The following is a 19,628-nucleotide window of genomic DNA, read 5'->3' as shown; positions in this document are numbered from 1 at the left end:
TATATATATATATATATATATATATATATATATATATATATATATATATATATAATCCAAAATGAGTGAAAGGTGATATCACACAGTATAAATAATCAAAAAAGAAAAAGAAAATGAACAGTTCCAAAGTTTCTATTAGAAAAAGAAAATGAACAGTTCCAAAGTTTCTATTAGAAAAAGAAAATGAACAGTTCCAAAGTATATATATATATTAGGGATGTCAACGAGTACCCGGTTAACCGGGTACTCGATCGAACGTCCGAGTATCTATACTACTATATTAAAATAATAGACTCGAATTTTTTGTCTTTAATACCGATAAATCGGAAGAGTATCGTCTTTTGTTTTATATATTTTAAACATCACTGATACTTGAAGATTACCAATTTTTTTTAATTTTTTTTCGATTAAGCTTCGCTAATTAATAATCGCCGAAAATTCCTCAAAAAATTCCGGAAATCACCTGGATTTGTTGTATTTTACAATCTTGCGCGTGCGCATTTCAATCACGCTGAAGGCTGAAGGCTGAACACCCCTGACTATCCAACCAGAGAAGACAAAATGAGTACGAAGTTGATATATATTTGTTATTTTATAATTTTTCTCATAAGAAGTCATAAATAAATGCGAACAGAATATATAGCAAATTTCCAATGAAAATTAACACGTTTTTATAGACACCAATCCACACTTTCAAAATTTACGTCCCTTGGCCGCCATCTTTGGGGGAAAACCCCATAGATCTCAAAGATTTTTCTCATAATAAATCATATACATAGGCCTTTATACAAACAGAATATATAGCAAATTTCCAATGAAAATTTACACGTATTTGTATAAACCAATACACTTTCCAAAAGTTTTGTCCCTTGGCCGTCATCATTGGGGAAAACCCATAGATTCTCCAAGTAGCTTTTGTAGTAATAGAGGTTTGCTACTCTATCGTTTGAAGTATGAAGTCTGTTTCCTTTGTGTATTTTGAATGCCCTGGGATTGGGCAACCCACAGATCAAAGAAATAAATTTAATTCGGGGAGATTTAATCATAGGACGCCCAAATATTTGGTTGCTTTCTAAAGAAGAGGAAAGTTGTTGCTTTTTCCCGTTTTGACCTTTCGGTTGACACCGCAAAGGGAAACAACTTTTGTAAAGTGTGGATTGGACTTCTGAGTTTATCCAAGCAAATACGAATAATGTGAAAACATAAACAAAAGGGAAAGAAGTATTTAACTCCATGCAAAAAATTTACATATTTCTTACGAGAGTGAAGATACACATGTAGAATGGTCTATCGTTATAATGATAAATGCCCCATGGACCCAGTTTAACAAGAGAATGTGTTCGGTGTATTTTCTCTGTAGGAAAGAAAATAAGGGAAGACAACTCTTACACTGTACATTTACAAGAAAAATCTGTAGAGTTCTGAAAGTCAACATGGTGTGTAAATTTGAAACGAGTAAAAAAGTTGCTCAATTTAAGAATTGTATAAATCTTCCATTATGAAGTGTTTAAATCTTCCATTATATATATTAAATTTTTAGAAAAAGGTATTTACAGTCTCTGTAAGGTTTGTTTAATAAATAAAACAAATATTTTCAATGCAACTTCATTACTTTTCTCCAAAATTGTTTGCCAGTGATTCTGCAATTTTCTGCTACATTACTGGTATGAGGAAGGCATTTCATCTGTGGCGAGGGCCTGTCCTGAGACACAGTTAGATTATTCTAACTAAGGAGAGTGTAGTGAAATTAATAGCATTGCTTTGTTATATAAATGTCAACAATACCGTGAACACCCCTGAGTTACCTGGGGCCCAGGTATAACCAGTCAAATCCTATACCCATGTTGTCAACAACGCACACCTCCTGTCTTTGTGTTCATTTTCCAGCCTCTTTACCTGCGTGTATGTTCATGCATATGTACCATGCATTCGAAGCTGTTATTTATACTCTGTCACGGGTTTTTGCTTCCACCACTTTTCGCTTGATATTTCGATAATAATAAATACCTTTATGCTCAAACTACGTTCATCCACTAATATGAAAAATGTCCAGATTATCTGTTTTGAAACGCCCCCTCTACCTCTTCAGGTTTCATTACACATCCCAAAATATAAAGTCTACGGAGATTTTACATTGCATCAACCATTATTAAGCCCCGATTATAACGTTGAAAAATTGCGCAAGGTGTCCCAAGTACTTCCGAATAGAAAAAAAATGTAAAAATTTCCCATTATAAATCTGCGTAAGAAATTTATTTTTGTCCCTGTAAATTTTTTTGAGTGAAAAGGGATAATTTATCAATGAAGTTATCTTGGATATTTTCCATTTCATCGATTTCAACTGTACTTCTTTCACAGGTATGTGTATTTTTATTAAAAATCATCTAAAAGTGATGGAAGCAGTAACTTGGGACAGACTATAAATACTAGAATGCTTTCTTAAGTGGTTCATGTGAGACATGCATCACACTATCATAAAAGTAATACATTTTGTATTGCAGAAAAAAAACATGTAACCAGCTTTAGTGGATTAAGTAACTTTTTACTGTGCAACGCTTAGATGTGCCATGCATTTCCAAAATGGACCATCAAAGAAAGCATTTTATTGTTCATATTTAAATTCACCTCCAAAAATTTCTTTTCACTGTCATTTTTAAAAAGTGGGTGAAATCTGTTAATTATTGTTATTCTTCAGTACATTATATAGTTGGGACAGCCTGTTCATCTAAAATAATTCTGTCAATGCTGCTCAGGGTTGTGGTTAACAATTGAAATCTTAGGGGTCATGTGTCTATGGGCCTACAGTTAAACCTACAGGCCCACATACTACATCAATTCATTCTATTAGAAATAAACAGTGTGAAAAAACATCTGTACGTCGTATATCATTATCAAGTCGTACACATCATCAATTTTTTTTTTACAGTGTGCATGTCTCTGTAACACAATAACGTTGAACTCATGACAGGATATAAAGTAAATAAGTTTTAAATCATAATTATTGCTTATATTCTGCATTCAAATAAACTGTTAAGTCCAACATGAAACAGGTGCATGCTTCGGACAACGGATATTGTTTAACAAACATTGACCACATGACGAATCAACAGGTGTATGATTATGTAATTCTGAATACACTGGCGAGAAATTGTTTGATGCAAGGTCAGGTCAGGATTAATATTATAATACATGGTAATAAAATAATAGCGTATTTTTTATGCTTAGTGTATATTGTACACTCAAACAACTCGCTTAATATGAGATATCGGCAGTCATGCCCTCGCGGCATTCAGAAATGTACTCTGAAAAAAAATGTATAATATTCACCCCTCAAAGTGGCACGGTCACTCAAAATATATGTTTTACTTTTTGATTATGACACCAGAAATAAAAAGAGCTACATGAAATTTCATCATACGAAAGGTTTCACGCATCATGTCATCACCTATCAATTTTCAGGTCATTAAAACTCATCCAGAAATTGCACATGTAAACAAACCGAGTTATTTTGGATATTGGTTTAGAGTCACGTGATTGCAATTTCTTTCTTTAAATAGTTACAGTGGGATTGACACACTGATAAAACAACTCAATTTGAAGCTATTCAATATCTATGGTAAGAAATATACATTTAAAGAGAGTGCATCTTAATAAATATATGGTTCTTGAAGACATCATGTTTCAATGAGAGGTTTCTGGCTCATGAGGTATGCCACACTGCAGTATTTACATTCCCTTGCGCTTGCATGGCTCATCAATCGAAAGAAAAACTCAATATTTTTGTGTTGACCCAACGTGTAATTCTATTTTCTCTTTCTAATTTCATTTATTTACTTTGGAACACTGTAATTTTTCAATAGTTCATCTTTTTACATGATATATAAATTTTGTGAAAATCATGTAAAAATTTGATATTTGCTGAATCATGGGTTTGTGCCTTACCATGTCCCTTTAATTTTGATCAAATTTTGGCTGAATATAGGTGTGAATTATACACAGGACTTCAAGGTACTCAATTTAAGAAATATTAAAAAAAAAAACAAACCAAATACAATCCTATTCTGGGAAACCTGGTCATTATTGCAGCAAGAAGTACTTTCATGTTCCTTCTTTCCTACATAAGATACTGTTGCTTGGCTTATCTAAGATAATGGTAATTTATGTTTCCCACATGTTTTAAACTTAATCATGTATAAACAAGAGGCCAATGGGCCACATCGCTCACCTGAGCAACTATTGTCAATTACTCTATACAACCCAAACAGCTTTAACAAATCAAAAATATCTCTACAAACTTCGTTTCTTTATATTAATTTTTTCAAACATTTCTAACTTTGAGATTTTCCTTCAAAGATTTTCAAATGTAAGATTTACAGTAAATATTTTTGTTTTCATCAAATTAATTCAAAATATTTCTGATTTGTTGCAGCCCTAATACAACAGTATTAATTTATATACTTCCTTATAATGATATGATGCATAAATGGTCAACAAGCTGCACAGGCTGGTCTAATGTTCATTCTGTATCCATACATAATCATGTCGTCAAGCTTTTTATAAAACACTGTTTAAAAGATACATAAATTCTTGGACAATGCAATTACCCGAACAAATTGGCAACATCTCTCAGACTCCTTTTTTTTTTTAGAAAAGCAAAATGATGACCATATGATAAGTCAGTATTTATGGTTAACATAGAATAAAATTTATCGGAATGGCTATAATCATTTAATTGTGCTAAGTAAATTTTATTTTTGTATTAATTTAGATGTCACATGAGGAATCCAGAGATGTCCTTCCAATACAGTGCCAATTACAAAAAGTTATAAATGCTCTGCACAGATTTAGGCACAATGTTAACAAGAGTGCTTTAGCATTAGAGATCTGGGAAAACACCAACAAGAAAAATGAAATTAAAGAAGAAACGGTTGAGCTTCAGAGACTGATTGAAATTGAATTAAACTCCATAATCAAACTAGCAAGTACTGCAAAAGCAGAATCCTCAACTCTACACAACAAAGTCAGAGAATTGCAAAGTAAAGTTGCTCATCTAGAAGAAGAATTAAAGGACAAAAGCAAACAATGTGAAAATCTACAGCAGCAAGTTGATGAACTCAACTTCAAAGACATTGATGCTGAGATGATTTCAGAGCCCAAAAGACAGTTGGAATCTGAAACGGATGAAAAGAATTCACAAGACTTTTGAATTCATGCAGTCAAACTGTGGGATAACTTTGTGTTTGATTTAAGAATGCAGTTGCATTTTGACCGAAATGCCTTTTTGCCTATTTTTTTAACTTAACTTCAAAGAGATTGAAGATTTTCAAAGATATTGAAGAAGATTGTGTTGTAATTTGATGACAAACAGTTCTGTGAAGTCTTCTGAGCAGCACCTGTAATCAGATTAAGGTGTGTAATATTACAGTTCAGATTTTTCCCGCTACATTGATAACAATTTCATATATAGATAGAAATACCTTCTTTCTCAACACTAAGAAAGTTATCAAGTATTCTTAGATCTTACAAATATTGTTTATTCTATTGATTGTAGTATACACACTATATATTATAGTGTATATTCTCTCTCTCTCTCTCTCTCTCTCTCTCTCTCTCTCTCTCTCTCTCTCTCTCTGTGCATGGTTTTATAAAGTTATATCCTTCCAAAGCCTTCATAGACTCAAACAAATGTAAGGCTCTTGCTTACACAACAGCAAGTTGCATGGTTTCGTAATATAGAGCAGCATTCCTGGAAACATAGCATTATTCAATAATTGTAATATTTTAAATTCATTTTGTTGATATATCCCTTGAATTTTAATATTTCTAGGACTTATAACATCTTGAGAACAGTCCTACATTATATATAGTCATATCCATGCTGCATCATGAACACTTTTTATTTAAGATGGCTGGAGGGTTGTGGTAATTTTTACACTATTTTGGTCTTTGATAGAAGAAGACCTCAATTTAAAGATATGTATATAAAATGATGAAATTTTAGAACTAATTAAATTATATGAGATTTTTCCTCTTGAAAGCTTTAATGTGTGGCATTCATCGATATAAAAAGTTCTTTGGCTTCAGTTAAACAATAAATTTTGAAATAACGATAAACTAAAATAACTTGATAAACAATACATGTGTATTTTAAATTTGATTTAAATAACACCATTGTTAGCCAAATTCCATAAGCTAATGTAAATATTATTTTCAATATATATATATATATATATATATATATATATATATATATATATATATATATATATATATATATATATATATATATATATATAATGATATCTCATAATTGTTTTATGATAATCTATTCTCAATATTGCTTTGTGATTACATTTGAACAATAAAATGCTTTCTTTGGTGATTCATTCGGGATATGAAGGTAGGGACATTGCTGAAAAAATACATAACCCACTATCATGGGTTATGTAATTTTTTTTGGCAATGATCGCTACCTTCATAACCGGTATAAATCATCAACAAAGTATTTCATTGTTTATATTAACATCTTTCTTTTAACAAATTAATAAATTGATTATGAAATGTAAGTAAAATTCACTAAATTACTGTTAATGTACATAAGTACATTAGCTAAAAGAATCAGCCAAATCGTTTCCTGTGAGACTTTGATTCTAACATCATCTTGATTATTTCGTGTAGTACGTGATTTTTCTTAGGTCACTGTAGGTTTCGACCAATCGATAAGCAGGACGTGTCAATTTTTAGCCGCTATAGATTAGACCAATCAATAAGCAGGATGTGTAGATTTCCGTCTGGCTGTTTCTATAGAGCTATAAAATAACTTTCTGTTAAAATAGAGGGAACATTACTTGGTAGATGTTAATATATGATTATATTAATTTTAATCATCATATTTTGTTCCATCTGACACTTTAATTGATCTTATCTCAATATTCTTCTTTGTTTTTTTTAAAGTTAAAATGCAAATAAACTAAAAAGTATAAAAAGATTATATTATAATTTCAAACCGATATTGTTTGAGCTTCTGATAATATTAATTCACAATGTAATTCCTGGAATGCTTAACATTTACTATAGATGCTTCAATTGTATAATTAGACATAAGTTCACCAAACATATGTTGGCTGTAAAAGTCAGAAATTTGTTTAAGCTCATTAAATAAAAGGAGAGGGAGGAGAATACAGAGTTTACTCATATGATTAGAGATTTCTGGTGAAAATGTATATTACCGTATTTTTCGGGGCATATGTCAATGTGGGGCACAGGCCGAATTGCTCATTTTCAGACAAAATTCAGGAAAAATCCTTAAACTAGCCGAATTGGGGTATAAACCGATATTCAATTGATGATTACTATAGTGAAAGTATAACCACTGATTAAGGAAGTCATCGTTTTTAGTATATGCTTTCAGAATATCAATGTAGAAATTTAAAAGAGTAATTAAAGTTATTAAATTTGCTAAACATATATATTTTAAGCAATTTTAAAAAATATATCTGTTTTGTGGCTGTAGTTGTTGTTGTAGTTTTCCCACAATAAAACCCAAGTTTACCTCCTTAAAATGTTTTTTTATGGCGTCAAGCGAAGCTCGAAAGCCATCTAGGGATCGTACGTCCACCGGAAGTGTAAGGAGCTGAACAACGCATGCTATCAATAAATCCGCGAAAATGAGTGCGACGTTTTCTTTTGTATTTGAGGAATAAAAGAATACTTGCTTCCATTTAGAACATAACTGTACGTCAATATAACAAGTTGGCAGATAAAAAAAATAGTTGATGTCTTTGACAATGTTCATATTTTATTGTAAACAATATGTCTTGGTTTCAGCGGATGAATACTTCACACACTTGCGATAGTTAGGCCAACGTACTCAATTTGTTTATAAAATATACCTGCCTGCAAAACAGATTATTTTGAATCCATATCGAATGTTGACTATGTACAAATGCTTGATCTTTTAGAAACAAAAAACTTCCTGCACAGAACTATATCTACAACAAAAAGTAACTTTAAACCAACTAGCCTACTTTCACTTTTAACTGTAAACGATATGAATGGGTGCCTTCTTATATCTACCCGTGATCTTTTCGGTCCGGTCATTTGGACCCATGTGATTTTTAAATCAATTGATAATAAGAGACAGAGTTTTTATCAGCAATGTACAATATATAGAATTAAATACAATCATACTTTTAATACTTATTAATTTTCTATTTGAATAGAGAAATAAAAATCTACAATGTTTTAACTCCAAGGATATTTCTATTAAAACTTTTAAGTAACATTCAAAACTTTCTAGGAATAAGGTGAGTCAATTTGTAATGAATTAAAATTTTATTAATTTTGTGATAAAAACATAATTTTTATTTATCTGAAAGTAGTTGACAGATGTATTTTGTCTAATATATTTGTTTTTAAAAACGAAGTATAATTAATACCAATTTTTAAATGAATGGTCAATAACCAAATGAAAATGGTTTTTGATAATAAAACAAATCGCAGTTCATTTTGATATTTTTATTATTTTAGTTGACTGCATAAAATCTATATTAAATTTTATTTATGTTAATTTAATTGACCGCCCGACTCAATTTAAAAAAAAATTTAATCTCCAGCAAAACAATAAGAAAAGTTGGTCTCATGTTATTGTACATACATTTCTTAAGAGTTACAGAATCATAATTTGTTTAAGGATTTTTTTAATCAAGTCTATATGTGATCAATGATGGAATACCATAAATTATTTTGACTTTTTAAAAAAGTTGTTCAGATTTGTACTCTTCAAATTAACTTCAACTCGACACCATGTGGCCCTTCAGGCCTTTGATTTTTAGGCTGGGCTTTGCTGAAAGCAGAGTCCTGGCTGTAGGCAGGCAAATCGCCAATGATACTATAAATAGCACACCTTCAAAAGTAAACAAAAAACCGTGCAGCGTCAAAGTAAAAGCTTCTGCTATACAAAATAGTTACACAGAGAGCCATGATTTGTCCAATCTATTGGTTTTTTATTTGTTTGCAAATAAATGTAGTGTTGAATATTTTCCTTTATTATTCATTACGTGCCTTTTGGGCACATATACAATGCGCATGAATTTCCAAAACTACTTTTCAAAGCATTGGTGTTTGGCTGCACATAGAAGTAATGAAGGGAAGGGGTTGAATTTATAACGCTTATTTTCACTTTCGATGCAACTGTTCATTTTTTTGGCACTGAGAGACATATTTTTATTTATAGCTGCTTACAAAACAATTCAGCCGCTCATTTCCAATATTAAAAGCTTGAGAGAGAGAGAGAGATCGCCAGATTTTTCTACAAAATATGCATAATGACATTACAAAAGAGCCCGGCTTTCAATTCTACTTCAGTACTTTTATTTTTTTGTATGGTATTTTGTATTGTGTAGATAAATGAACACCAACATCATGTTTGATATTTAAAATTTTAAGGTATTTTTTTTTTCTTCTTCAGAATATGCCTCTACGAAAGAAATCAACCAGAACCAAATTCGATCAGAAAAAAAGATACATACAAAACAAAACTAACAAAAGAAAACATCCCCAAGATGAACTCCCTGTACCAAAAAAAAAGAAAAACCTCCACTGCATTTGGATCTCTCAATGACTATTATTTGACTAAGTCACATTTGCCTGCACGTAATGACATTGGTAAAATGGAATTTATTTGTTTAAACTGCTCCTCTCTGATGTGGAAACATGAACTGCACAATGGATCCCTTGGTATTAATGCTACATTTTCTACATGCTGCATGCAAGGCAAGATACTCTTACCACCTCTACATGAACCACCAGATATCCTCAAGAATTTTTTAACAGATGATTCTCCACAAGCAAAATATTTCAGAAAAAATATTCGTGGATTTAATTCCAGTCTCGCATTTGCTTCTCTAGGAGTAAAAGAAGATTTGCTTCAGTCACATGGACCTTATACATTCCGCATTTCCGGATCGGTATATCACAGGATAGGACATTTATTTCCATCTGAAGGGAAAAGTCCAAAGTTTGCTCAAATTTACATTTATGACACTGAAAATGAGCTACACAATAGAATACAGTGGAATAAATCTTTAGATCTAGACGTTCTGAATGCTCTACAGAAAATGATGCATAATTGTAATCCATTTATTGATAGTTTTAAACATGCTGCTGAAATTATAAAAACAGATCAAAATGCAAAAATGATAATTTGTGCAGACACCAACAAAGATTCCAGAAGATATAATCTGCCAACTACATCAGAAATATCTGTTATAATTCCTGGAAATAACTCGATGCAACCTTCGAATCGAGATATTGTGTTGTATAAACATTCCATTAATGACCCCCAACATCATGAAATAATGCACATCAATGAAACTCATCCAAAGTATGATTCTTTGCATTATGTTTTATTATTTCCTCATGGAGAAGATGGTTGGAGTATTGGCATTCAGAAGAATAACCGTAAATGCGACAAAAATGTGACAATGATGGAATTTTACTCCTATCGCTTAATGCAAAGAACTGGGTTTAATCTCATTTTGAAAAGCGGACGGTTACTTCATCAGTATGTTGTTGATATGTATGCTAAAATAGAAAAAGAAAGATTAAACTTTTGTCTTCTGCATCAACATGAGTTAGGAGCTGAGCTGTATCAAGGACTGGCTGATGCTGTGTCTTATGGTGATACTAATGGAGCAACAGTAGGCCGAAAAATTATTTTGCCATCTTCATTTACTGGTAGTCCACGTTGTATGCACCAGCTCTATCAAGATGCTATGTCCATAGTAAGAAAGTTTGGAAAACCAGATCTGTTCATAACATTCACATGCAATCCTAACTGGCCAGAAATAAAATCTGCGCTTTTTAATGGACAATCCCCAGCAGACCGTCCTGATTTGACAGCACGTGTATTCCATCAAAAATTAAAAGAACTTTTAAATGATATTGTTGAAAAAGAAGTGTTTGGGAAACCTCTAGCATATGTGTATGTTATTGAATTTCAGAAACGTGGATTACCACATCCTTATAATTCTAAATAACAACAGTAAACCATTGTCACCTGATGATTATGACAAGTTTGTGTCTGCTGAAATTCCGGTTGCACATAAATTACCCATTCTACATTCCTTAGTAACATCTCACATGATTCATGGACCATGTGGTGAAGCTAACAAAAATTCTCCTTGCATGCAAGACAATAAATGCTCTAAAAGGTTCCCAAAACAATTCTGTGAGCGTACATTTCAATCAACTGATGGGTATCCAAAATACAGTCGCAGAGACAATGGAATTACAGTGGAAAAGAATGGTGTTATCCTAGACAATAGATGGGTTGTACCTTATAATCCATTCCTTTTATCTAAATATACAGCACACATTAACGTTGAAATTTGTACCAGCGTTTCTGCAGTTAAATATCTTTATAAATATATTTATAAAGGACCAGATCGAGTCATGGCCAGTATTGTACAAGATGAATCTAATACATGTACCACAATAAATGAAATCAGTAATTTTACTGATGCAAGATACATATCTGCATCAGAAGCCTGCTGGCGCATATTTCACTATGAATTGCACAACAGATCACCTGCCATTCAGCGTCTTGCCATTCATCTTCCTAATCAAGAAACTGTTCTATACAAAGTTGGCAATGCACTTCAGTCTTTGGAACATGCAAAGAACACCACACTTACTGCATGGTTTGAAATAAATGCACATGACCCATCTGCAAGAGGAATCTTATACCATAATTTTCCTGAACACTTTACATGGGATTCAACTGTATCGAAATGGAAACATCGAAAAAAGGGCAATGTTATAGGTAGACTTTACCAAGTCAATCCTACTGAAGGAGAAAGATTTTACTTGAGACTTCTTTTGCACCATATACCTGGATGTAAATCTTTTGAAGATCTGAGAACTTTAGATAACGGTACAATTTGCACATCATTTAAGGAAGCGGCCCTAAAACGTGGATTCATAGAGGATGACCAAGAATGGATAGACTGTCTACAGGAAGCAACTTATACTGCCACAGCATCGCAGCTGCGATCTCTCTTTATTACTATACTTATATTTTGTGAGCCAGCCAATCATGTTCTACTTTGGGAAAAATTCAATACATACATGTCAGAAGATTTTTTGTATCAAGCAAAAGACATTCCTGACCATTTTAAAGAACGATATGTTACTAATCTGCTCCTTGATAGTTTAGATGAACAACTACATCATCATGGAAAATCGTTGCAAGACTTCCCTGGAATACCGCAACCATCACATACATCTACCCTTTCCTGTCATGTACAATTTAATCTCGATGAACAATTACAGTTAGCAGAAAAAAATGAGTCACTTTTGAATAAAGACCAAATTTTTGTTTATAACACCATAATTAATGCAGTTCGTGGATTTTCAAAACAAAGGACATTTTTTGTTGATGGGCCAGGTGGTTCTGGAAAAACATTTTTGTATAACACAATTTTAGCACGTATTCGCTCTCAAAGAAAAATAGCCATAGCAGTGGCATCTTCTGGAATAGCTGCAGAATTGCTAGCTGGTGGAAGAACTGCACATTCAATGTTTAAAATACCTATTCCAATACAGGAAACGAGTACATGTAATGTAGCGAAGCAAAGTAATGCTGCAAAGTTGATACATGATGCATCTATTATCATTTGGGATGAAGCTCCTATGGTTCACAAGTATGTTTTAGAATGTGTTAATAGAACTCTTTGTGATATCATGGACTGTGAAGATACCTTCGGAGGTAAAGTCATCTTACTAGGTGGTGACTTCAGACAGGTTCTGCCAGTGATAAGACATGGTGGGCAAGCCGATATTATTGAAAGTACCCTTAAAAAGTCTTTTTTATGGTCCTTTGTGAAAACTTTACATTTAACAATTAATATGCGGGTACAAAAACGTGCATCACATACAAATGATATGTTTGAAAAATTTGTTTTGGATGTTGGAAATGGAGCAAACCAAATTGTAGAAAATGGAATGTCCGTTATTAAACTCCCAGAAGAAATTTGCTTGGATCCCAATGAAGATGGACTTCAACAGTTAATATATTCTGTATATCCAAATTTACAAATGTTTAATGAGCAAGACAAGTCTTACTTCGGAAGAGCAATATTAACAACAATCAAATGAAAATGTTGACAAAATAAACAAATTGGTAATGGACAAACTTCCTGCTTTGCCAGAAAATACAAGAACATATTTAAGTGCTGATAGTGTACCCGATGAAGAACAACAAGCCTTATACCCAGTTGAATTTCTCAACTCACTAACACCTTCTGGAATGCCACCACACAGACTGTACTTGAAAACGAATGCTCCAGTAATTCTTTTACGTAATATTAATCCAATAGAAGGACTACTCAATGGAACAAGACTGTCCATTATTCACTTGGGAAAGAAAATTATTCAAGCCAAAATTGTTACAGGTCTGCATACAGGAAATTCTGTTTTTTTACCAAGAATAACCATCATTCCATCCGACTCAGGTTTACCATTTGATCTTAAACGCAGACAATTTCCAGTTCGTCCTGCTTTTGCTATGACCATTAACAAAGCCCAAGGCCAAACTCTTGACTACATAGGACTAAATCTTTCAGAACCGGTTTTTTCGCATGGTCAGTTGTATGTAGCTTTGTCAAGGGTTCATTCCTTCCAGGCAGTCACAATTCTTTTAACAAAGACATCATCTTCCAATGGACAATACACTACTCAAAACATTGTTTACAAAGAAGTTTTGAACTAGAAATATGTCACTATTTCTGTTTTTAATACTTTTTTATCTCATATCTATATGTACTTATTCAAAGATATTACAATAATTTCTATCAAAACAGACTTTTACAGCTGGTCAGTCATGAGTTTTATATCATGTATTAAGTACATTTCATATTCTTCATTTTAATAATGATCTCTTGAATGCCCTATTTGTTTTTTTTTTTTTGGGGGGGGGAGATTTGCTGGATAATTTGTTCTGCTTCACATCTGCTAATTGTGTACAAATACCAGTATAGAGTCAGTATAGCACATTCGTCCATTTTCATCTCTGCTTTTACTGATTTTATGCATGTCAGTTGTATGTAGCTTTGTCAAGGGTTCATTCCTTCCACGCAGTCACAATTCTTTTAACAAAGACATCATCTTCCAATGGACAATGCACTACTCAAAACATTGTTTACAAAGAAGTTTTGAACTAGAAATATGTCACTATTTCTGTTTTTACTACTTTTTTATCTCATATCTATATGTACTTATTCAAGGATATTACAATAATTTCTATCGAAAGAGACAGTTACAGCTGGTCAGTCATGAGTTTTATATCATGTATTAAGTACATTTCATATTCTTCATTTAATAATGATCTCTTGAATGCCCTGTTTGTTTTTTTCTTTGGGGGGGGGGGGGAGAGATTTGCAAGATAATTTGTTCTGCTTCACATCTGCTAATTGTGTAAAAATACCAGTATAGAGTCAGTATAGCACATTCGTCCATTTTCATTTCTGCTTTTACTGATTTTATGCATGTCTATTACCTATGTGCATATAAAGTTTATGTACTAGCAGTGTTTTTTTTGTTGAGATCATATTTTGAACAAGTTAAGACCTGCAGTGTTAAATTTCTTGCAATTTCTTTTTCACACCTTTACTTAAATAACTGATTTAGTAAAAAAATAAAAAAAAAATACCAGCTTAGCACATTTGTATCAGCAGTGTCCAACTCTTTGTTGTTGTTGTCATATGTTCAATAAATATCCTGATTTCTTATATTATATTTGTTTCGACACTAACAAAAGGTGCTTTCTGCACTTCGAGAAAAATATATCACCTAAAGGTGTATTGAGTCTTATAACTCATTTTCAACATGATGTACCTGCCTTAATTGTGCCGGAAAAATGTCCAGACATTGGACTATCCATGTTCAGAAATCACTGGTGTTCACTTACTTTGGGGAAAATAATCAATTTAATTACTTATTCTTAGTTAAATATATAATGCTTACAATATTTGAATCTATATTAAATTGTGTAACTACATGTAACTGAAAATAACAATTTCGTCTATTGTTATCATAGGGCAAATCAATCTAACTGCATAAAAATACCGTATAAATAGTCTAACAAACTCTTTAGTGTGCAGTCTTTAGAGCTTCCTTAATGTAAGCTGCGGCATGATCCGAACTCATGACTTGATTTATAGCTAACTGGGGGATCAAACAAATTCTGCGCCAAGCCGTTACGCATCAATTTTTCAAATTAAAAAAAAACAAACCAGAATTATACTCGCATTCATTGTTTATTCCAAAAGTACCTTACAATATCAATGTTGATGTATCCATTTCGTGAATTTCCGATATGCAATGTCAACCCGTGCACGCACGGGTCTAAGTCTAGTCGAATACTAAAATCGGTACTCGGTTACTCGGATGTATATTTTTTAATATTTCTAAGTTTATTTAATAATGCATTAAAACATCGGTTTTAAAACTTAAAATGTCCATTGCACTTGTACATACAGTAATTAGGATTTCCTACGCCTCTAAATATGCTAAATGACCGTTATCGCCTGTGGCAGTGTTTATATAGTAATTATCGTGACCAAGCACCTGTTACCTAGCTTTTCTCACCTTTGGCTGTCTTCTACCCTTATTTTTGGCTTACTTTAATGATTTGTTTTCACTGAAAATGGTTTATATAGTCTATTATATAAATTAGATAGCACACTGTAGAGAAACTGAACAGACCTAAAATGCCGCCACCGACTTCAAAAGTCTGGAAATATTTTTACAGTTATCAATCTACTTGTTCATTTTTTTTTTTCACTTTTACCGAGTACCCGGGTACTCGATCGGAAAAACGTCCGAGTAACCGAGTACTAAAAATTGATCGATTTGACATCCCTAATATATATATATATATATATATATATATATATATATATATATATATATATATATATATATATATATATATATATATATATATATATATATCATCACAATTATTTAGAGAAGAGAAAACATTATAAGGAAACTGGCTAATGAACAAATGCTGTATACAGTAATATTTTAACTTGCACAATATTTTTGAGAATATCAATTAATTTTGTTTTTCATTACGTATCATTTTGATTAGTTATAGATACATTGTCGTAAAAAAGTTATATTCATCATCTTTCTTTTTTTGAGGTAGAGATATAATCATTTTATAAATAAACGACCATCAGGCCTTCCCCTTGATGAATAGTTAATGAATAAAAATAAATAGTTTGATAAGACAAATTAAAACATACATGCGGCAAGAACATAGACATTTAGAATAGGGACACATGGTTAGATATTGATTGTATAAGATAGACATAAATGTATGACTTTACAAAAAGATATAAACCTGTAAAAGAATAAAATGGAAGGGAGCAGGAACATTTTATTTTACTTCTGAAAAAATAGTTTTTGCATATTTTTATTGGCGAATAAAACAAAGCTTGCTGATACAATGAGTTAAATGAAGACACATTCGATAAGTGACTACGTGTGGGATTTGATCGCAGTACTACGTAACCTAACACAGAAACATACGTCCTCGCTGGCCAGCGAACGTGTGACCTCCATAATCAAAGATAACATGCAGAGCTTCCAGGTCATGTGCATATTAGATCAGCTGATCACATCGGTTAGTTATAAGACATTCTCTGCTTTGTAAAGAGGCTTACCACCAGTAGCTATCAAAAGGCAGACAGAGACTTAATCGTCAGCAATGCAACGTTCTGTATAAACAGCCTTTCTCCTGTACGAAAGGTTAAACAAGTCAGGTAAATTCGACAAGCATAATTTAACAATTGTCGTGTTTAATTCTGCAACAAATAGTTTACCTATAATTTTTTGAAAAATTTTCTTCATGCATAAGGACGATAAGTGATAAGATAGCATTGAAATGAACACCAAAGCAAAATGAATATGCACCGTAAGAAATATACATGTATATATACTTAGAAATTCTGATTAAGTGGTGTACATTTTTTATCAATCGCAAATATTTAACCATGATCATATGCTATTGAAATTATTGAGATATAACTAATTTTCAACACAACACCTCTTACCAAATAAAAAAGCCATGTTCAACAATTTGTTTCATATTTTAGAAATGCAGCAGGTACGTATGAATTGGACGCGGTAGGTATTGTGCTGTGTTATTGGTTTTGGTTGCAGTGTGTGTATGTGCATTAATTCATGTCCTAACCAATTACTTTCTCAAAAAGAATAACCACAGGTAAGGTAAGTTGGTTGCTTGCCTTTATATATGACGTTAATAATGTTAATGAAAATATGTTGGTGTATTTGGAAATGGTACGCTGTTCCTCCTTTTCCTCCTTTTATACCCATGTCAGCTGTTCAACCCTGAAGCAATGATACGTACCCTTTTTAGATAGTTTTCTTATAGAATCATTTTAAATGTAAATCAAAGCACACACTCCCAAACCTACAACTAGTCTCCCAACGTCTTCTGGCACGGAGACTACAGTCGAAACATCTTCCGTCCCACCCAATACAGAACCAACTGTCACTAGTATTGTGACGTCAATTGAGGTAAATCAAACGGAGACCACACCTGAGCCAGTAAACGCCACCACCACCGGACCATCTACAGCAGGTAACACCATTGTCCGATGTTTATTTCAAAGATATTTTAAGAACACCTTTGTTGTATATATTTCTTGGAACCAAAGTGCGTTTCATTAACGCTTTCTTCCGCTTTATTGTTTTTATTTCTTACAGTTAATGATCTGCCTCTACTTTGCTTATTTTTAGACTGTCAAAATAATCCAAAGATTGATTGTCGAATGTACAATTTGGAAGTAACTTGTGACATCAATGGAAAGTACTTCCCCTGGGCCAAAACCAACTGTCCATTATATTGCGGATATTGCCAAGGTATGCATATAATGAAAAAGTGCGTGAACTAATCAAAACGCAGAAGAGACAAAAACTACTAATTGTTTATTATAAGCGTCAGCAAAACATTACATGTACCTGTACCTAAAACCCTTAGCATTTGTGGTTGTTTTTTTTCTACAAATTTTTAAATTATAATTGAATATAGTTATTTTAAGTTTTCTCAGAATGTCTCGCTAATCTATTTGATAATTTTTTTTATTTATGGTATGTTGTTCCGTTATACCTTTTAAGCAGCATACACTATTTCTTTGATGTGATCAAGTATGAGTGTTTTTATTCTTACTGATGCAATTATTTATGATAATGAATTTGTATTGCAACTGACCAGTAAACTCTTTATTACTATGTCAACCAAGTTTTCCAACTTTTACTCTGATTTTAAGAGGTCAGGCATTAACATTTTTTATTTATGCTTTTTCATCATTGGATTAATAATGTACACAGATTTAATAAAATCTATGTCACATATCAGTTCCAACAGTGGCAGTGAAATGCGAGGATAAGTTACCTAACTGTGACGAATATCTGGATGTCTGTTCCAAACATTTGTATCTGTTGTTCAGAGAGGAAAACTGTCGGAAGTTTTGTGGAATATGTAATGGTAAAACCTTACCTTTTTAAATTTTATTTTTTTTTGGTTTTAATTTTTTTACTGTAGTCTATGCTAAAATAGCGATCTGATAACATTTATTTAATGATTTTGTTTAATGTTTATATAATAAATTATCAGTTCTATCTCAGAGCATTTGAAAATTCGATATATGTTTTATTTTTTTATACTTTGAATATAGATTATGAAACTTTAAAAACTTTAAATCGTCAGACTTGTTTGACTCAAAGTGGTTAATGCCAAAATCCTAGAACAATTAATCGAATGTTTAAACAAATACGTTTGCCTTTAATAAAATGTTTTATAAACTCAGTACTCTGTAGTACAAATTAAATTTATTGACATTGATACATGCCTATTTTTTTCAGATGTTGATTATGTGTACGCACCATCAGCGTTTGGATAAAGAGATTAATAAAATGGATTAATAGATAGTCATTTTTAAAAAAACAACATTCAATAAAGAAATTAAATGTGTTGTTATCTTTATCAGCTTTCATTAACAGTTCAATAACTCGCAAACTAACATTCGCCATCTTAAAAGGGCTATAAATAACGGAGCCACCTTAACCTTGTGTTGAACTCAAAACCTCTTTTAAGTGTACGACCAGTGTTCTTACCGCTTGGCCATCGATGTAGCTGCAGGTCTGTAGTTCCCGGTCTTAAAAAAAATGAGTCATCCATCCGATTTTTTTCAGACCGGAAGTTGAAGACCTGCACCTACCATTGAGGCAAATCACGCTTCATTCAAGTTTGTTTTGACGTAAATCCACTGAAACCCCCATTTCCAGTGTCAAGAAGTGCAAACCCAAAGTGGATATACAAAACATAAAATTCCGTTGCCATTTATCTTTATATATATACATTTAGGGAAGAGGAACTCGAAATTGATACCAAAAATTATTTGATGAAAATTACAATGAAATATTTAAAGACGGAATAACTTAGAGTCGTCCTGGTTTACCCTGTATTTATTAAGTATATTGTTATTAGGGGTTACTTTTCTTTGGTTTAATCGACCAATCAGGGGCGTTAATCG

General features: G+C 32.2%; 1 protein-coding gene and 1 long non-coding RNA gene across 2 annotated transcripts; both read left to right on the top strand.

Moving 5' to 3' along the window:
* The first annotated feature begins 4,770 nt into the window (after positions 1–4,770).
* Positions 4,771–11,039, top strand: LOC136270662 (uncharacterized). Its single transcript, XM_066069000.1, has 2 exons — positions 4,771–5,409; positions 9,470–11,039. Exon 2 carries the CDS (start codon positions 9,564–9,566, stop codon positions 11,037–11,039), a length of 1,476 nt encoding a protein of 491 aa, XP_065925072.1. The 5' UTR covers positions 4,771–5,409; positions 9,470–9,563.
* Positions 11,040–16,675: 5,636 nt separating this feature from the next.
* Positions 16,676–19,067, top strand: LOC105330703 (uncharacterized). The gene is made up of 5 exons (XR_900534.4): positions 16,676–16,832; positions 17,166–17,674; positions 17,833–17,955; positions 18,452–18,580; positions 18,958–19,067. It is a non-coding gene; the product is annotated as an uncharacterized lncRNA (long non-coding RNA).
* The last annotated feature ends 561 nt before the right edge of the window (positions 19,068–19,628 follow it).

This window comes from Magallana gigas, chromosome 8, assembly GCF_963853765.1.
Source record: "Magallana gigas chromosome 8, xbMagGiga1.1, whole genome shotgun sequence".
NCBI lineage: Eukaryota > Metazoa > Mollusca > Bivalvia > Ostreida > Ostreidae > Magallana > Magallana gigas.
This window is presented reverse-complemented; position numbering and strand designations above follow the sequence as displayed.